General features: G+C 33.3%; 1 protein-coding gene across 2 annotated transcripts in view; it reads left to right on the plus strand.

Moving 5' to 3' along the window:
- Positions 1 to 22,354, plus strand: part of LOC140437252 (hexosaminidase D-like) — a 61,953-nt gene that overhangs the window by 37,677 nt on the left and 1,922 nt on the right. Inside the window, exons 5-9 of one of the 2 annotated variants that reach the window (XM_072526663.1) lie at positions 2,909 to 3,083; positions 8,789 to 8,839; positions 9,124 to 9,499; positions 11,423 to 11,569; positions 20,211 to 20,297. In XM_072526663.1, the coding sequence (XP_072382764.1) occupies positions 2,909 to 3,083; positions 8,789 to 8,839; positions 9,124 to 9,499; positions 11,423 to 11,569; positions 20,211 to 20,297 (836 nt within the window). The remainder of the gene's footprint in view (positions 1 to 2,908; positions 3,084 to 8,788; positions 8,840 to 9,123; positions 9,500 to 11,422; positions 11,570 to 20,210; positions 20,298 to 22,354) is intronic. The other variant, XM_072526664.1, reaches the window with a different exon arrangement.

A 22,354-nucleotide genomic window follows, 5' to 3' on the forward strand; every position in this document is an offset into this window, starting at 1 on the left:
CATTTACGTCTTCTAATGCCTCTTTAAACAATTCTTCTGAATACATATTAAAAAGTAAAGGGGAAAGCACACATCCTTGTCTTACTCCACGATTTATAGGTATTTCTTTCGATTTTTGTTGGTCTATTCGTATTATGGCTTTTAGATATCGGTATAGATTGGCAATGATTCTCACGTCTTCGTCATCTAATTCTGTGTTCTGCAGTATTTTTGCCATTCTTCGGTGTTGTACTTTGTCGAAAGCTTTTTCGAAGTCGACTAGACATATGAATCTCGACATCGTTCGATTAGTATTTGTACAGTAAATAATGCTTCTCTGAGATATATATATATATATATATATATATATATATATATATATATATATATATAAATAATTTTTTTATTACTGGGTAGACATTTTTTGTACCCAATAGCTGCTAACGTTACATATATGTAACATCGCATTCTGTCTGATCTAAAAAATGGCATTGCTTAAATTCATGCTTTTTCTTAAATTCTTATCGTATTGTAACCAAAATATATTATATTTACAACAAAAAGTGTAAAAAATTAATCTGGGCACTAATAGGTTAATTGCGATTTTTTCATTTTTTCCGATGGCTTGATATTAGCAACAAAAAAAAGTACTATAGAGCGTTTCACGTTAAGAAAATAACATTGCGGAGATAGGGCCATGTATTTCTTATGGACGATAGAAGCGCAGCGATGCCACGATGAACACAAGCACGATTCAGGGTTGTATAATTTGTATTTTCGTTTTCACAGACATGAATTAAATTAATGTTTTTTAACGTAATTGACCAAAAGTGCCCATTCGAAACAAGAGATAACAAGTAGGGAAAATGATTTTAATTAAATAAATAGTATTTACAAAAGATAATTTTATTTTATCTTATTTTAATTATAGTAACGACAGTTTATTTGTTTTTCGGTATGAATATCATATACCATGAATCATAGAAATCAGTAGAAAATATTGCTTAAATTAAATCATGCACTTTGCCGGCTATTAAAGATTTAAAAGCAAATAAACGGATCGCTTGGAATGCATATATCTAATTACTAATTGCAACTTAATATAATACGGTGTGCGTATGTCAGCGATTTTATGTCGTTCTCTGAGACTACATAATGATATGAAGGCTTTGTGGTTCTTCAGTTGTTCTGACTTTACAGTTAAATGTTAATTGAAAATGGAAATTCGAAAAATATATCGACTATCTAGTAAACCGCATGCCTGAGAGTTTTGGCAACACTGATCTCCATAAGCCTAATGTTACTTTCTTAAAGTGGAACGCTCTATAGACTATTTTTTATTACCTTCATTATATCTACGTAAATATAATAAGTAAGTAATTTATTCACTAACACGTAGAATCTTCTTCAAGTGAAGATTCTTGTTTCGATATTTAGCACCTACACGTTACTTCTTGTTCTTTTTTTGTCTCTACAACTCTAATTGAGTCTTGGTCGCATTAACTACTTTCCTTTACTTTTGCCGGTCTTGTGCAGCAATCTACCATTGTTGCACTCTCATCTTCCGTAGAAGATGAGAGTCACTTGTTAATGCATTCTGCCATTTTTTTCTTGGACGACCAACTGACCTTATCCCAGAAGGTTGTATGTAGTGCATGCCCATCTTATACGATTTTCTTTGATGTATTGTACTATCTGGTGGTCTGATAAGTCCTTAGCTAGATTCCATAAGTCCAAACCGGTGTAAAGGTTATCTTGTAGAGGAGTAGCTTATTATATAACATTAATTAGATTGGAGTTTCGACAGAGTAGCCTATAAATTTGTCTATTCTTAACACCAAGGTATTTTCTTTTAGTAAAGATGTTCTTTTGTCAGATTATTCATTTTTCGAGATGGATGCCTAAATATTTTGTATTGTTTGTCGTAATTAATTGTTTTCTTATAAGTGTAAGCAGTCGTCCCGTTTTCATTTGAAGGTTACGTATGTTGACTGGGCCAGATCTGTTCTACTTAGAGTCCCAGTACACTCCCTTGTAATAAAGCTTGATTTGTTCGAATAAAGCTGTGTGTATTCATCTTACTTTCTCTAGAAAGTATCTCTTTGTTATGTACCACTTAAGTACTGGAAAGAAGGGATTTGATGTTATTTCTTTAAGTTATAAAGTAGATCTTCATGTCAAACCTTATAGAAGAATTGATCGACATCCAAGAAAGTTTTTGATAGGTAGGATTTCATTCCAATTCGTTACTTATGGACATGTTAAATTGTTTCACGCTTTATCCTGAATCCGAATTGGTGGTCGTTTCTATCTGCCTTTCGCTGATTTTTCTAGTCCTGTGGTCTTTCATGGTCCAGGTCCTTTGTGCGCACATTATTCGAGTAATCTTATAGACTGTGTCACTGAACAATGTATTGTCTTCTTTGTTTTTGTTATGCCCGGAAACGGACTGTCTTTATATTTGAGAATTGTAAATAGTCTGCTGAGGAAATATCACCTTATCATCCTTATACCTGACATTCTTCAATTTCTCCCCGTTTGTAGATAAACCCTCATCCACATCATCTTCGGCTTCATTAAATATTTTTTTGAACTTCATTAAATATGTTATTAAAGTATAGATTAAATAATAGTGGTGACAATATGTATTCCCATCTAATCTCTTTTCCTATTTCGATCATATTTATTTCCTCTCTTCTTCATAGGATGGATATAGAGTCGAATTTTAAGTTTTTCGAGTGAGCCACTACAGCGGAAAATTCTGCTTTGGGTAACTATCCGCATTCAGCATTATTTATCGAATAAGTTTATTTTGGAAAAGAAATAAAGAATTGAGTGGTACCGCGTTTTAAAGTCAAGAAATTACCAACTATCAAGAAGTATACGACGTAATTGTAATAGTCTACAGTATCCAAAATCTATATTTTAGGTTTGGCATATGGGAGTTTGTGAAAAATGTGTTCAATTAGGTTCACAACGGCTTCGTTCCTTGTGGTTAGATCATGTGATCAAATTAGCACTTTATATAAAAAGTACCTATCCAAATAAGAAAATAATCGTATGGGACGACATGCTAAGAAATATCGATGAAGATCTTCTTAAGCGTATGTATATAATTTTTCAATGTTTTAATATTTATAGTAAAAGTGTGGGCAAAACTTATTCACAGGTTTTATATTCATATTTATAAAGCATAAAAACAATTTTAACAGGATTGTAGAAATAAATATTAGACTTACTCACAATCTATTTTATTAAACCTAGGACCAGGCGACCGGTTTCAAACACTAGAATTTACTGTCCATCTTCAGGTTGTAACCATTGAACGACCCATCAGAAACGGTGTGTGCCAATGGGTAACAATATAACTACCTCTGAAAGTTGGGAGCCAATGTGTAACCTTCAAGGTCTAGGTTTTCACAAACTTCAATAAAACTCACAACTTTCTTTGGGAGCCAATTGTTAGGACTCGTCTAGCTCATTCTTTCAGGTGTGGGAACGTCTTATATTAGAAGTAAATATGAGTTTGGCTAGGACAAATAAACTAAGATATTAACGAATCATATTTATTGTACATGAATAAATATAAAAATTGAAAATTTTAACATTAAATTAAAATCAAACAAAACAAATCTTCCTATAGCTTTACGTAAAAATATGTTCAAATGATACTTATGGCCTCTGATGCTGTCTTCAAGTAGATGCACAGGATTGTAGAATGTAGTGGTTAGTTGCTGATATAGCTAAATCTAGATACTTTCATGTTTGTATCTTCAGGTGGCCATTGGGTTTTAAATAGCAGCTGCAATTTAGCCGGTTTATGAAATACGGAGAACCTACCCATACTGATAAGACTATACACAATTCATCATCCCATCCCACACAACATAAACTGGCAGCCTATCATAGTATGTTACATAGATTAACAGAAATTCCGATGTCAAAATATAACTTTGAGACAGAATTAAATATCATTAAGCAAATAGCAGTAAACAATGGATACAACGAAAACACATTTAATAAAATGTTAAATCAAAAACTACACAAGAAAGCCCTGAAATTAGTATTTCCTCCACTAGAGGAAAACCCAGTACCTTCTGCTCGATTACATATCTGTACCCGAGAGCCAACAGGAGTTAAGTCCAATATTTTTAAAAATAATATTTTTGAGTTAAGCAACACAGGTTTACCAGGTCTATGTAATGGTAATAGAATTTATGTCCTTAATACTGTGTAAATCTCATTTTTAAATATTGAAATGGTTTAAGTACGTTGCATTTGTAACGTACAATGAGTTATGTGACTTAAATCAATATTATATTTACATTTAACAGCATATAATAGTTCAAGTCCCACTTAACTCATTGTGACATTATAATTAGTGTCTTAACCCCTCAGTGTCAGTCAGTGTTTTGAAATCTGTTGTATGACGTGTGTTGATATAGTAATAATTTGCAAGGTTGAACTTAATTATAATAACAAGATGAATAGTAGGACATTAAAAATATTGAACATGTTACCTGTGACATTGGTAGGAGAAAATGAGAAAGCTCAAGAAGAAACTTTATCTACTCCAGGTAAGATAACCTCACTTTCTGATCATGTGTTATTGTAAAATATTTAATATTATTTTATTTAAACGAAAACAGTCAATAATTTGTTTTGTATGATGGATAATTAACCAAATGTGTTTTCCAGATCTGTGTCCGGGAATTGACATTAATTTTGAAGTTCCACAAAATACAGAATATGAACCTACTACCTTAGTTACTGAGACAGAGACTCAAATTCACGTAAACGCAGCTATAATAATCATTTACTATCTGCAGGTAATAAAATACATTTTCCTTATGCATTTTAGTATTAATAATTTAGGAAAAATAAATCGGATATTTAGAAAAAACTAAATTATATAAAATAATACCTACAGAAGCAGAATTCAATGGGTTTTAAATTCAATGAGTACCTATTTCTCACGAAACAAATTTTTGAATAATCCATTCTTGTAATGATTTACTGTGTTTATGCAACTAAAGAAAGTTACAAAATAAAGCCTAATTAGGTTTTTTTTGTTTTTAAATTTATCATTTTTTATGAAAAATAATCATTGCGATAGCAAAAATTCATTTAGTCTTTCTTTTGTGGACACCAGGTATTTTAAATATCAATCTAATTTTTTTTATAATTTTCAGTAACACAGTCATCTCTTCTAAATAATTACCGTATTAAATCATTAACTTGTGGATCTTGTCTATTGTAATTTATCTTTTACAGAGTGCAGTTTAATGCCACTGGAGGCTGAACAGATAGGCAACATTGTATTTGAAATAAACGACGAAGTGGTGATACCCTCAGAAAATTCCAATACCTATTTACAAAATTACAACCTTGCTGTAATTGACAACTTTTGTGAAAACGGTGATGAAAATCTTCAGGACCTTTCCGTTGTCACTGGTGACGATTGTGTTTTGTTAACAAACTCGACCAATGGCATTAACCTGAAAGACAATAATAATCCAAATTGTTTCCAACCCGATAAGACACAACGTAATGATTACGTTGTCGATGTCGATGAACCAATCACTAGCGATGACGAGAATATAGATCCAAATTTCACAGGAACCATTTTAGAGACTACTTATTCTGACACATCTTATGAGAGTAACGAATTACCTACTAATACTAGTAATACTGCAGCTGATGAGTTAACACAATTACAAGATAATTCACCAGATTCAAAACAAAATAAAGGGAGGAAACGTATACGAAATGCAGCTCAATGGAAATGTAATATTAGGAAACGAGCAAGGACATCGGGTGAAGAGTATCTATCAAGTAGAAAGACAATTGTTCGCGCAAGGAGACTGAAGAGTCCTTGTAAAACAACTTGTAAACTCAAATGCTTTGAAATATTTTCTCATGAAGATCGTGAGAGTATAATTAAGCATTTTTGGAACGACGATATAGATTATGACAGAAAGAGGCAATTTGTAGCTTCAAATGTGGAGCAGATTCCCATTCAGCGTGTCAGAAGTAGAAGTGGAGCACGAGAGGGAAAAAGAAAAGTTAGCCATATTTACACACTTAGCACAAAGAATGGTGCAAAGAAAAGAGTATGCAAGACATTTTTTCTTAGAACCTTGGATATTTCACAAAACTTTGTCGACATAGCTGTAAGAAAAATAGCAGGTGGTGGCATAATTAGGGGTGATTTGCGAAGAGGACATGCACCTCCAAATAAAATCTCAAGTGATGTGAGAGAAGGAATAAAAAACACATTAATAATTTTCCGACTTATGACTCCCATTATAGTAGGGAGAAAACAGCTAAAAAGTATTTAGAGTCGGATTTAAATATATCTAAAATGCATCGTCTCTATGTTGAAGAATGCGAAGAAAAAAGAATTCCAACAAACAAAATTGGAAAACTGTGGTTGTATCGTGACATATTTAACACGGAATTTAATATTTCCTTTAGACAGCCATCTAATGATACATGTGACACTTGTGATGCTTTTATTATAAAGCTTAAAGATGCATTGAACATTGAAGATCATGCCAGTATACAAACGGAGTATGATAATCACTTGGAAGATGCAAAAAACAGATACCAGCTGAAAAGGATGGATAAAGAAGACTCAAAACTAGGAACCAATAAGAAAATAATTATGATTGATTTGGAAAAGTGCCTACCGACACCACTTTTGAAAAACTCGCAAAGTTTTTATTCGCTTAAATAGTGGACTTTCAATTTAACGATCCATGATGCCACAATAAATAAAACTCATTGTATGATGTGGGACGAAACAATATCAGGAAGAGGAGGAAATGAAATTGCATCAACGTTAATTAAGTGGGTGCAACTGAAAGGAATAGATGAAAGAGTAGAAGAGCTGACTATCTGGTCTGATAACTGTCCGTCTCAAAATCGTAATTTAATGATGGTGATGTGCTACTTTTACATATTCAGCATATGTCCTACACTTAAAGTGATTAACCACAAGTTTTTATTGAGAAGACATACCCATTTAGAAGCGGATAACGACCATGCTTTAATAGAAAGAGCGCAGAAAAAGTTACCAGCTTTTCAAATTGTAACGCCATGGGATTGGCAACAACTAGTTAGAATTACTGCACAAAAGTTTAAAGTGGTAAATATGGAACTAGAAGATTTTTTGGACATGAAATCCCTCTATTCTGATAAAAATTCCCCGTTTGTAAAAGGCAGAAAATCTGAATCAGGAGACGTAATGCACATATCAGCTGCAGTTCACCTGCAAGCACGTTCTGTACAACCAGGAAGTTTGTTTTATAAAACAAATTTTACCCAGGAACACTTTGAAGAAGTAAATTTCAATCGTCGGGCCATAAAAGAAGGTCCGTTAGAAGTAATGCCAATAAGGAAAAGTGAGAAACCAATAAGTACAAAAAAATATAAACATTTAAAAATCTCCTACAATGGGTTCCTAAAAGGTTTCATAAGTTTTATGAAGATTTGAGTCATGTTAAACAAAAAGATGAATAATAATATAATTAGTAAGATATTTAATGAAATATATTCTTTAAGATTTGTATTGTCAATTTATAAATAAAAATTGATTGTGAAAAGTAAACTTGGTTGTTTAAAATAATTATTAAGTCCACTACTTTAACAATTTACCCGTACGTAAGTCCAATTAAGTCCCTATATTATTAAAGTTACATCGAGTTATGTCACATAACTTATATAAGAACAAAAATTTACTAAAGTGATTAATTGCAGTGTATTTACACTTCTTTTTGTAGCTTATTACATAAATAAAAAAATCCAATTGCATAGTTAACGATGAGAAATATAGATTTAAAGTAAGTGCAAAACTTTAAATGGCTACCCTGTCAAATTTGCATTATGTGACTTAACACCTGTTGGCTCTCGGGTACTGATATACAGGCAAAATAACAACAAAAATAGCCAAACACATAGCATATAGCAGAACATAAAAGGGCTTTCAATAATAGGAAAACAGATTCTACATACACACTTCTCCTTCTAGATCATAATCATTCTTTTAATGACGAATTTCAAATTCTTCAAATCCAAAATAAAGGCCTTAAGCTAACAAAGTTTTCAGTATTTTATTGTTAAATAAATATATAGCCACTTCCTATCAAGTATTTAGGAACTACAAAATGTCTGCCCTGAAAATCAGACATTTTGTAGTTCATCAAAAGATGTTAATAAATGAATAAAATCAAAAGAAAATTGAAATAAAATAATTATTATAAGAAAAATAACAAACATGTAAAGTTTATAACGTTACAAGGTCTCCAGTAACGTTAAACTAATATGTTAAAAAAATACAAATTGTAACTAAAAGGGTTCTATCAGGGCTGTTATAAATATGGCTAATATTACATATGCATGGTTTAAAGAAAAATATTTAAAAAAGTACTTACATGCCAGTTCAAGGAATGTAGTTACATATGCGTGTATTGAACACTCATTTATGCTAAGAGGCTGTCTGATGGTCTTCAGCCGCATTACACATCGCAAATTAAAGGATATATCTTAAGGAGAGTTATAAAGCAAGCTACTGTTGTTATGATTAAGTGTGATGTATTTAGAAAGTTATTTTTATATTATAGAGGTATATTTATTAGATGTGTGTGAATTATTTATTTATTGAAGAAATACTCTTTTTCTTGAAATTGATGAAAAACATTTTCTGATATCTGATATCTGATTTCCAAATTGGTTGCAATGTGGATCTCCACACTCTGGAACTTGGCCCAAGTGATGTGTTTGAGAAGAGCAACTTGATATTTTTCAGGGACTGGTAAACTACCAACAGTATTTATTAAGAACTGCGGTTTTTCCTTACGTAAGTCTTTGTAACAAATAATCAATCTGACATTAACCTTGTTTGTGTTTCCAAACTATTGGAAAACAATTGTGTTAACCCCATCCACAATTCGGATAATAGTGAGTGTGTTACAAAGTTTCACATGTGTTACAAGTTTAATCAGCAGTACCTTAACTTCTTGATAACTTCGTCTCAGTAAAGCTTATCTGAGCATGCAAAAATATTATTATAAACTGCATGATTTTTCTAAAAGCAAATCAACGTTTTTAAATGGTGGTTTTAACTTATATTTATTTTTATAGAATCAAATATAGGAGATCTCGTGGAGCCAATGGTTTGGTACTACCAAAACGAAGACGCTTTCTTTAATCAAAATCTTTGGGACAAATACTGCACCATATTCCCTAACATATGGGCTGCTTCGGCTTTTAAGGGAGCCACAAGTAGCTGTCAAATAATACCAACAGTTGCCCATCATATACAAAATCAAGAGTGCTGGATTCGGGGCTTGTCAAGATATACTGAGAAAATAAAAAACTTAAGAGGAATAGTACTAACTGGTTGGTCTAGATTTGATCATTATGCGACGTTATGTGAGTTGCTACCATGTGGAATTCCGTCTTTATTTTTTAGTTTAATGACATTACGTCATGGAGAGTATTCGCCGGAAGCTTGCGAGTAAGTATAAGTTTAGAAAAAGTGGAAATACATTTAATTTAGAAGTAGTTAAATGACTTGTACTAAAGCATACTGCATTCTTTTATTATATTTTCTTATTTTTTGTAATTTATATTTTATCTATGATTAGAGACCGGGATATACGCAAAGTGTCTAGCATATTTTGCATAAACATATATAACTGCATGTTTTTATAAAACAATGTATAAATCCAATATTTTCAAAATGTTCCGATCTTTTCTCGAAATAACTTATACAAATTCTCCGAGTAATAACACCTCCGTTTCTTTGAATAATTTTGAGCGTACCTGCTATTGCAATAAAACGTTTTAGGTAAACTGGTACACAATTAACAACCCAAAATCCACAAGGAATCTACGTTCCTGTATTTGGCTGTATACCATATATTAAAAGGATTTTAATTAATTTTTTACAATTAACAACCCTAATATACAAACAAAATGAAACATACATTAACACTTTAAGTGGGAGGGGTTTTTCTGAAATCTAAAAGAGTCGGAAGTATAGGTGAAGCTTTTAGGAATAAGTAACTGTATGAATCTCCGAAATTGACGTTAATTTCATTTATGGTTTTCGCGTCAAACAGTGTAAACGTCTGTATTGTGGCGAATTTTAAAAGTGCATTTATAGTGTGATTGTATTACATAACCCGTCACAATTTGTTTATATCGCGATATTCAAAATAAGTGGTTGGAATTTGCTCTAAAATTGTAAGTAACTATTTTCATTTTAAGATAAGTGCAAGCCATTGTCCCTGCATTTTTCGGTCAAAAAAACCTGTGAATAAACTTTGGCTTTTTCTTTCGAATTTCTTTTGATAGAACATTTTTAATCGACCAGCATACAAAGACATCTTCTCACTTTAAAAAGTGTGAAAAACCGCTTGAATGGCGCAGTGCTCAGGGATTCAAAAAACTGAGCAGCAAGTTTTTAACCAGGATTTTTGCAACGCCTTGTTATCTTCAGAAATTCCAATTTCAAAAGTGATCTATGTTACTTTTAGAAGAAATAAGACGAAATTTTCCACATTAAATATATGATTTGATAAATAATGTCAATTTTTTTTATAAAATCGCCAATTTTACAAAGAACGTCTGGTTAATATTCCGTTACCCCTTCACCTGTTATCAGGAGGTGGGGCACTTGGTTACAAGCAGCATTTTTGTATGAGGAGTATGTTCAAGGAATACAAAGTCTTATTACAGTACTAACAGATTCCAGTTCAGCAGCTCTTTAGGAATGTTAACGCCTTGTTCAATTACCTAATTTACCTCAGAATCTAGCATACATAAGCTTAAATTTTAAATTTTTTGTTAAGGACATAAAAAAACTTAAACAATAAAATTTGATTTTTTGTGAATCAGTTGATTTGATTAATGATTCAATGATTTCAGATTATAATGTAGCATTGTTTGTTATCAATATATTTTTTTTTTCGGAACCAGCTAAAAACACTATTTTGTTTTATTCCCAGTGGAGTTTCTTAGTATATTTTAGTTCAGTGAATGAATATTTATTGTAATTCCATGTTAAATAACAAAGTTCATAATTTTGGTCAACCCTGTAGAACTAAATATTCAAGTGATTACATCGTTGCAAAGACGATAAGGAGACCTTTCGAATGAGCTGTCGCGTGACCTCGGTTTGTATTTTAAAAAAATCGTCGATTACGTCATTACGCCGACACTGATGACGTAATGTCCAACACATATATATATATATATATATATATATATATATATATATATATATATATATATATATATATATATATATATATATATATATATCAGTTGATGGTCATTCAATAATTAAAATTGACGTGTTTTAAGATTTTTTTTAAAAGTCGTCTGTTTCTGAAATAATAACTTTGTTGGATTAATTTTAATGATATCTTTTTAGGACAGAAGCTTTACGTATAAATTGTTCATTTCCATTCAATAATATGACAAACCGACCTCCCATTTTTCCTGGTAGTGAAGTATACGTCGTCATGGAATGGTTAGCTAGTTTTATCAGAAAATATAAAATGGAAATTAATGATGACAGGTACGAATAATTCTATAGAATAAAACTCTTTTTACCTAGGTCTTTGAATAGGTCCTTAGCAAATCTACTAGATGACGCTCGTTTAAATTTTAATGTCATTTATTTAATACACTATTTGGTTTATTAGAAAAAAAATGAAAAAGAATGAGTTTCAAGTATTAATTAAATATTTTCATTTAAAAGGCTGTCTTTAATAATACTGACCGTCTTCCTCCAAATTGTGCTTCCTTTCATGTTCCAACACATTTTTTCTACTATTCTTGCCCGGAAATAGACCTTTCTCATCTTTTAACATCCACTACCTGATTTTTTCTTTTGGTTCCTCTCCAATATTTTGGTATAGTTTCGCCTTTTACTCCAATGTCCATCACAAGCAACACATGTTGTTGACCTACTGTCTCACTATTACCTTGCAGTACTTGCATTCATATATATCTTCTTTTCTTGACATTAAATAATCTATCTGGGAGTGATTCTGTCCACTTTTATACGTAATAAATTCAGTTTCTCCCTTTTGAAAGAATGTGTTAACAATCGCCACATCTAATGTTGTTGCTCATAAGTATATCATCTCCAGCATTATTTCTAGTTTCAAAGCCTAGTCCTCCATGTATTGTTTCGTATCCTGTCTTGTATTGGCCCACGTTTGCATAAAATCTCCTGTTATAACCTCCTCTGATGGAAAATCACTCAGTATACTCCTAATTGATCTTTTTCTTAAAGCTTGAAAGCTTTTCTTTCATTCTCACCCAACCCTTCTGTTTACCGCGTCCATTATCATTTCGCCGAGCTTTCGACATCCTCTTCGGAGTCGTCGGGTCTTTTTCAGGGCTTCTATTGTTTCACTATAGGAATTAACATTCCTATAGACGAAACTCTAAACATTCTGAAAACTAAATACAGTATCCAGCAAAACCACTTATCTCTCATTAAACGTTGTATGTCCAACACGTATTTCATCTTCCAAAATCAGTTCTACAGACAAATAAATGGTGCCCTAATGGGCTCTCCAGTATCTCCAGTAATTGCCAATATCTTTATGGAAGAACAAGGAAAAGACAGTTAAGATTTTATTTCACGTATAGGGAGCTTGCGCATCCGTTTATACGTATTTCAGCCCAATAGGCATCATCAGAACGGCTTTCGCAAGCGCTCTGAACGTGAAATAATTCTTCTCTGTCTTAGGAAGCAACTATAACATGGCTTCGTATAGACGCAATGTAGCGACATCTGATAATAAAATCGTAGACTAATTTTCGAAACCAAATTCAAGAATTCCGCTTTAATCTGTGCCTTCTAAGAATTGCAAGGCAAAAACAGACGTTGATAAAGGTGTTAAGAGAGACATGGGGAATCTAAAACTTGCATTCCACAACATATCTTTTCAACTAAGCAAAATTCTTAGCGAATTGGTTTCTAGTACTCGTACAGAGTATATCGAAATAACAAGGAAAAGACAGTTAAGATTTTATTTCACGTATAGGGAGCTTGCGCATCCGTTTATACGTATTTCAGCCCAATAGGCATCATCAGAACGGCTTTCGCAAGCGCTCTGAACGTGAAATAATTCTTCTCTGTCTTAGGAAGCAACTATAACATGGCTTCGTATAGACGCAATGTAGCGACATCTGATAATAAAATCGTAGACTAATTTTCGAAACCAAATTCAAGAATTCCGCTTTAATCTGTGCCTTCTAAGAATTGCAAGGCAAAAACAGACGTTGATAAAGGTGTTAAGAGAGACATGGGGAATCTAAAACTTGCATTCCACAACATATCTTTTCAACTAAGCAAAATTCTTAGCGAATTGGTTTCTAGTACTCGTACAGAGTATATCGAAATAACAAGGAAAAGACAGTTAAGATTTTATTTCACGTATAGGGAGCTTGCGCATCCGTTTATACGTATTTCAGCCCAATAGGCATCATCAGAACGGCTTTCGCAAGCGCTCTGAACGTGAAATAATTCTTCTCTGTCTTAGGAAGCAACTATAACATGGCTTCGTATAGACGCAATGTAGCGACATCTGATAATAAAATCGTAGACTAATTTTCGAAACCAAATTCAAGAATTCCGCTTTAATCTGTGCCTTCTAAGAATTGCAAGGCAAAAACAGACGTTGATAAAGGTGTTAAGAGAGACATGGGGAATCTAAAACTTGCATTCCACAACATATCTTTTCAACTAAGCAAAATTCTTAGCGAATTGGTTTCTAGTACTCGTACAGAGTATATCGAAATAACAAGGAAAAGACAGTTAAGATTTTATTTCACGTATAGGGAGCTTGCGCATCCGTTTATACGTATTTCAGCCCAATAGGCATCATCAGAACGGCTTTCGCAAGCGCTCTGAACGTGAAATAATTCTTCTCTGTCTTAGGAAGCAACTATAACATGGCTTCGTATAGACGCAATGTAGCGACATCTGATAATAAAATCGTAGACTAATTTTCGAAACCAAATTCAAGAATTCCGCTTTAATCTGTGCCTTCTAAGAATTGCAAGGCAAAAACAGACGTTGATAAAGGTGTTAAGAGAGACATGGGGAATCTAAAACTTGCATTCCACAACATATCTTTTCAACTAAGCAAAATTCTTAGCGAATTGGTTTCTAGTACTCGTACAGAGTATATCGAAATAACAAGGAAAAGACAGTTAAGATTTTATTTCACGTATAGGGAGCTTGCGCATCCGTTTATACGTATTCCTTTATGGAAGACTTCGAGACTCGAGCACCAACTACATCAATGCTCAAACCCACATGTTGACTACGATATGTTGACGATATATTCGTCATTTGGCCCCATGGCAGGGATGCTTTGTCTTTTCAAATCCATCTGAATGGTATACATCCTGGTATCCAGTTCACGGTGGAGGTGGAATCTGATTCATCCCTACCGTTTCTCGACGTTATCACAAAGAAAAACCAATACCAAGGCTTTCATCGCTCTGTTTATCGAAAACCCACCCATACCAATCGTTACTTGCATGCCAACTCTCATCATTCACCTTCACAAATTAGTTCAGTCATTAATACGATTGTCTCAAGATCAATACGTTGCGATCAAGATGCGATCATGCAAGTAGACCCATTGAGCTCTCTAGTTTAAAATAAACCCTCATCCAAAACGGTTACCGCGAAAATCACATTAATATGAGCATTCACAGACATCAATCTCGCACTCAATCTCAACCCAAAGACTCATACTCTCATCATACGAAAGCTTTTTTTCCTTACATCAAAGGTGTCACTGACAAAATCGACAAAATTCTTAAATCAAGAGGAATAAAGACAATATTTACCCCCCAACAAAAACTTTCACCTCTTGTCGGAAAGGAAATGGAACATTTCATTTCCGTTCGCAATTCCGACTCGATTTCAGCTCTAGGCAACACCATCTTCATAGAGGTCACAAAGTTGATTTTGAAAACTCCAGAACCATAGCCCCCATCCGCTTCTATAAACCAAGAATTATCCGAGAAGCCATAAAAATTGAAAAAAGGTCAAATTATCTCAATAAAAGAGATGACGGCATACGGTTACCTTCGACTTGGAGACCTCTCATAAAGAAAATATCGTCCGCTCCACCCGTCAATCAAAATCCTGCTGTCAGAACTGTTCGCGCCAAGATGGAGGCAGCACTAGCATTTGTTAAAACATGCTCGTTTTCTAAGAGTGCGCAGTCATTAATATTGTAAGAGTACGACACAAAGATGTTAGTTTGAGCCAACCCACCGCTACTAGCGTCGCCAGGGCTATTGGGTTTAATGAACCACAGTGTAAGCGGTTTTATGAAAATCTCTCGAAGTTATTGAATACATATAAATTCCCGACATATGCAATTTACAATATGGATGAATCGGGATTTTCCACTGTCCCAAACAGGCCTCCTAAAGTTTTCTCTACAAAAGGAAAAAGGTGTCAATAAAATATCTAGTGCAGAACGGGGAACCAATGTTACTGTTGTATGCACAATGAGTGCTAGTGGACAATATAATCCTCCCGCATTTATATATCGTGGGCGTTCTGGGAAAATCCACTAACTCCATTTTTTTCAATTTTGACATTTTATTACGATTAAATCCAGAAACATAAATATTTTAACAGGAAAAACCCCATATCTTCAAATTCGTCATTCATCATTTTTAAATCTGAACTATGATTTAGTCCAACTCCTTTAGCGGAATTTTTTATACAGCAGAAATAAATTAAGTGCACTTAGTTGATTCTTATTCACAAACAATTACAAAGCTTGACAGGAAAAATCAACTAACTGCACATAGTGTAATTTTAGTTGCCTATACAAGCCGCAATAGTAGAACCTGGAACAAGGAGAATCAACTAACTCCAAATAGTGCGGTTATGTTTGCTAAACACTTCATTAAATTTAATTGTGTTTGGACGTCGATGCAACTTGGTTAGTTTATAAAATTCTTTAGAATGTATAGCAGAGGAAAGTTATTGTGTAAAATGGTGGAGGATGCTGAGAAGGCACAAAATCCAGATCGAAGTTAATGCTGTTCAGGAAGAACCACAACCTGTGTCAATATGTAGAACTACAACTCCACTGTCCGGTATAAAACTTATATAGATTTCAAGTACAATTCGTTAATTTTAGTGTTTGTTGTAGATCCATTTAGTGATGATTCCGTCAACGATCCAACGTATAATAGTGATTTATTTCTGTCTAAGTATAATAGTGATTTATCTCTGTCTAAGCCGAACAGCCCTGAAAACAGTAGGAGTCCAATCAAAAAATTAAATAGGTGAAAAGCAACCAATCTTAAAACTTAGAAATGTAATGTTGCCAGGAAAAAACGAAGTCAGGGTTTAGATTATCAAATTAAAAAAAAAACGACCAGCTAAGACACTCCAACCAGTTGATTGTCAAAATTGCCGCTTTAAATGTCACGAGGACTTCACAGAAGAAAACAGGAAAGTGATGTGTTTAGCATACTGGAATCTTGATTTTGTCAGACAGAAAGATTTTATTTTAAGTAATGTTACCGTAAAAAGTCCAGAAAAAAGACGACGCAAAACTGATGACTCAGTTATTCGTCAAAATTCTAAACAATACCATTTTCAGAAGAATAAAACCAAACGTCGTATATGCCAGCTTTTCTTCTTAAAAACACTTAACATTGGTAACTGTGTTGTTCCAAATGCTTTTAAACATAGAGGTTTATCTGGAAATTTTGTTGGTAATGACAAAAGGGGGATGTCATCTCCTGCCAATAAAACTAAGCCTGAAGTTATCGCCGAGATAAAATGCCACATAGAAAGTTTTTCCACAAAAGAATCGCATTACTCCCGACGATACACTAAAAGGCAGTATTTGGATAGCAATTTGTCTATATTAAAAATGTATCAGTTGTATACAGAAAAATGCGAAACGGGGGAATTGGAGGAGAAAGGAAAACCACCAGTGTCACTGGTAACGTACAAACGAATATTTGGCCGAAATTATAATTATTCATTTTTTAAGCCGAAAAAGGATCAGTGCTTAATATGTGAAACGCATAAGCCATTTACAGCGGAAAACCTAGATAATGATAGACACTGTAGTGTCATTTGCAAAGGAGAGATGACTACAAGATAATACTTTTGTGTATGTAACATTTGATCTACAATCTGTGTTACAGATACGAAGTTCAGATGTTAGCCCAATGTATTACTCTCGCAAATTATGTGTATACAACCTTACCATATACCAATTATCCGAAGAAGCAATTTGTTATTGTTGGACTGAAATAAAAGGCAAACGAGGGAGTTCAGAGATAGGAACGTGCCTCTTTAAATACATCAACCAGTTGCCTCCACATGTAACTGAAATAGCATTTTGGTCTGATACATGTGGAGAACAAAACAGAAATCAACATGTGGTAGCCCTTTTGTTACACGCAGTGAATAATTCACGTATTAACGTTATAGAACATAAATTTCTGGAAAGCGTGCACAGTTATATGGAAGCTGATTCGATGCATAGTGCGATAGAAAAAGCGAAAAACCATGTATCTGTGTATTCAATGAACGATTGGTTAAATATCTTCCAGATAGCCCGATCTACGCGAAAATCAAAAAATTCCAAATCGTATAAAATTACAGAACTAAAGTACACAGATTTTTATGATTTGAAGCACCTTTCAAAAAATCTTATTAAAAATAGATCTAAAGACGAAACTGGGAAGGTTGTTAATTGGTTACTAATTAAAAGCTTAAAATATTCCAAGCATGAACCAGGCACAGGCATAATTCAATACAAGTATAGACATACCGACTCCTACCGCTCAATTCCTATTTACGGAAAGGGGAGGCCACCAAATCAACCAAAAGATTTACCCAAGCTTTACACAAAAAAGCTACCTATTAGTATTCAAAAAAAGCAGGATTTAATGAAATTGTGCAAAAACAACATTATACCAGATGAATTTCAGGGTTGGTACAGGTCTCTTCCCATGTCAAAACTGGTAACAGATGTCATAATTGAACCCGATGTTGGGGATAGTGGTACCGAAGATGACATGAGTGTTCAAAACCCTTAGTGTCTGCACTTATCTCTATGTATATCTGTTTTTTGATAATATAAATATTCAAGACCTTTTTGTCTTTTATTATAAAAGGTTTTGCCCCATAAATATTAATTTATACATTTAAATGTTTTAACCGTTATATTAAATAGGTGCAATCAGTGACAAGGAAAATCAACTAACTCCATCTTTTTCACAGTTTTCATCAATAAAATAATGTTTTTCAAAATATTTTTACATGAATGTGCACACCACGTGTGGATAACATACTTCCAAATAATATCCAGGTACCAGAACTTGACCAACCAGTGTTCCTGATTTTTAAGAGGTATAGAAATCTTTAAATGCGTTTTACTCAAAACTTTACTTTTGTGAGTTAGTGGATTTTCCCAGAACGCCCACGATATCCACATAAAAGAATGAAGGCAGAACTTTTGGATGGAGCTCCACCATCATCAGTTGGAATGGTATCCGACAGTAGTTTCATCAATCAGGAGCTGTTTGTTGATTATGCTACACATTTCAGAGATCACGCTAAGCCGACAAAGGAACAACCAGTCCTATTGATAATGGATAATCACACTTTCATATTATCTATTATCTACTATAACATTATCGCATTAACACTTCCTCCTCATAGTAATCACCGTATGCAGCCACTTGACAGATGGTTTTTTAGGGCGCTAAAAAAGTTTTATTCCAACGAATGTGAAAAATGGCTGACGAATCATCCAGGACGGGTAATTACGGTTTACCAAATTGCTTTAATATTTGCTCCTGCATACTTTAAAACTGCTACGAATGCAATTGAAGATTTTAAAGTGTCCGGGATATGTCCCTTTAATAATGACATATTTACTGACGCTGACTTCATGTCAATTTTTGTCACAGAACGAGAAGAACCTGCCACAGCTACAGTAACTACGGAACTAGAAGCGTTTAACGTACAATCAGGAGTCGCTAAAAACTCTATATCTGAAATCGATATTCAACCACATCAAATGTTTGAATCAGCCTCTGAAAATACTCCCAATGTTCTTGACAGTCCAACTATTGTTCTTTGCGAATTCCATTATTATATTCATGTTAATGAAAGAGATGCCATAATCAGCGAAATACTTACATCTGAAATACCTACCCGATTGTACGAGAAGAATTTTACAGGTCAAAAACAATACCCCTCAGCCCAAAGATCTGGTTTCCAAACACATCTACAATAACTTTGGAAGAAAAAGTTGATATAGCTCCAGAAACAAAAACATTTGATTCATCAAACACTCCTGGAACATCATCAAGTTATATTCAATTAACAACCATTTCTCCGTTACCTAAATTAATTGTGGTTAGATCCAGAAATCGCAGAAGCACAAAGTCGGAAATTATCACCAGCTCTCCATTTAAGGACCAACTAATTGAAGAAAATGAGAAAAAAAAAAGCCACAATACAAACTTAAACTGGATGTTGGCGATAATCTACCACCACCGCAAGCGCTTCTGGGAGAAAGTTTAAAAAGAAAATCAGATGTGAACCTCAGACCGGCAGAGAAGATACAAAAAAAATGAAAAAAAGCTGTTTTCACAAAGCCAAAAACAACGCCTCATACGAAAATTTGGAGCTGTCCAGGGTGCAACTAAAACATTTAAAGAACCGATCACAGAAGGCTGGATTAAGTGCATATCATGTGCTGAATAGTGGCATGAAAAGTCAGTGCCTACGCAGGTTTTAGATCTTATAAATGTGACCTATGTTCATAAAATTACGTGCGCAATCTTACAATCCTAAATGCGTACTTTTAAAAAGCGGGTTTATAAGAGTATGCAAAGGCACTTTTTTTTAGTTTCACTTTTTCTATTAAAGTAATCATGTTTAGTTCGCAAATTATAATTGATTTTGTTGTTTATGTATCAACAGGCTTAAATAAAAATAAATATACTTTCAACGCAATTGTTTTGGATTTTACACTTGATTAAACCTTAAATGCGCATTCTTGAAGCACTCTACCCTATGTAAAAATGTGAGTTTGATGAACTACGTTATGAACGTAGTGATCTTGTAGTGGGATGTTGTACTATTATAGTTATAAAATTATAAACTAGGTATTTGATTATTTTAGATTTAATACTTGGTTCAATCCGTGGCAAATTAAAACAAGGCATGTGAATCGAGGACATATCCTGGGAATCCATGCAAATCTAGAAGCGTAAGTAATATACATAGTTGAATTCTATGACTTCTGTTATTTAGAACTTTTCATAATAGTATTAATTAAAAAATTACTCTTGCAAATGTCTTGTCTCTTGCAACTCAGAAAGTTTTGACATTGTTCAATACATAAGGCAAAACATTTTATATATATTATGTTAATTGTATACCTTACTATTCCAATATGCAGTAGATAAAGCAAATATTATATAATTCGTTATGAACATTCTAAGAGAATCTTAACACTTCGTTGCCCTAGAGTTACACTGTTGTATGTGTAGTAAATCTAGTTTTGAGAAAAACGGAATACAAAATTTTGATGGTTGTAAATCTGGCCCTTGTAAAAATAAATATTTAAGATAAGTACAGACGTAAAATTTGGCTACAATGTGTCAAGGTTTTAAGCAGGGCCATACTGAAAATTAGGGTTTTCTCCAAAAATGTGGATATTGAAAAAAAACATACAACTATGTTATACTACTGAAAAAGTTTATTGCTGTAATGTTTATTACATACAACTTTGTATTTTCAAACACTTTTTAAAAAAACAAAATTTTAATTCTATTTATTGCAAATAAATAAATTAAAGCTCCTCAAAAATATATTATAACATTATAACACTATAAACAAGTAATAATAAACAATTATTTTGGAAAGATAGTCATGTAATAATCTTTATCAACTTGAGGCATCCATCTAAACATACTTTTTGTAGCTTGTATTTTTTGTTGCGGCATGGATTTATTCATACTACCAGTAATTAATGGACATATTAATACTACCAGCTGCAGCTCTTGTAGGACGAGAATCACGAATAACAACTTCCTCCCAATTTTCATGTAAATAACTAATTTTATATTTTACCTCAAACACAGATTGTGTAAATTTCAAGGCAACAACCTGACTAAAGGGAATTGATTTGTAATTATATGTAGCAGCACATGTTTTATAATCTTTGAAATCATTGTTTTTTAATTGCAGTATTTTATACGGCTTTTTTGAATTTACTTTTAAGAGAATTCGTAATAGAGATACTGGCGAATAATACTCTGATCTTTTTAAAACCCGTTCTATACAACTGTGCACAGAATCTATTTCTTGGTTGCATGAATGGCCGGGCGTTGAAAATTTCATTGTAATTGTATCTATGTTGGGATGATCTTGGATAAAAAGATAAATTGCAACAGACATGATTGAATTCCTGTTCTGGGGGACGCAGCTATCGCTCCACAACAACAAAGAAGTTAAATTTGGATTATCCAAAAATACTGCTTCCAAAATTTTTATCAGAGCACTTGCCAGATCGTTACCAGTTCTTCCCATTAAACCCTCGTGCCACAAAGAACAATATACCTGCTTTGTTCTTGATAGTATTGCTGTCAGGTTGTAAACGTTGAGTTTGCTTTTATATTAGAAGTTGCTGACTTCAGCATGTGGACAACTTAACACATTTTGCAGATCAAAAACTAGAAATGTAGTCTGAGTCTCTCTATCCTTGTTTTTATTCTCACGGCACGCAATTTTATTTTGAATGTGCCTCTCAAACGCCGATTTCTTCTCCTCCGTTAAAGTATCATTTTGCGTCTGAACCTTCACCTCCTCACACAGATCACACCGATCTTTTTTAGGGACGTGAAAGTGTAAGTTATATTGATTAGAAAATGTACTGCGATAAAATTATTCCTTAACTGGTTGCTTACTGGAAGATATACAGACTTCAGTGTAGAGTTCATACATTTTTTTAATAGTAAGTGAGGAGTCTAAATACTGACGTTGTGAGTTTGCTCTACAGTAATGTGATTCTACATGTGGGAACGACTCGATATGCATCTTTACAAAATTAACGTCTTCTTCAGGGACCCTGAATTTTGTATGTTTACCTTGTGCCGGGACATGGGGTATATTGGATATATCTTTTTTCTCATGTGCGGTGTATATAGGTGTTTGACTTATGGCTAGGGTAGTTAGGTAAAAAGTCTTGCACACCTGAATTAGTTGACTACCGACTTGGAAATGATACGTAAATGTGTGTTTTCTTCTACTGTTTTCTTTGCT

This window comes from Diabrotica undecimpunctata, chromosome 3 (assembly GCF_040954645.1).
Source record: "Diabrotica undecimpunctata isolate CICGRU chromosome 3, icDiaUnde3, whole genome shotgun sequence".
Classification (NCBI taxonomy): domain Eukaryota; kingdom Metazoa; phylum Arthropoda; class Insecta; order Coleoptera; family Chrysomelidae; genus Diabrotica; species Diabrotica undecimpunctata.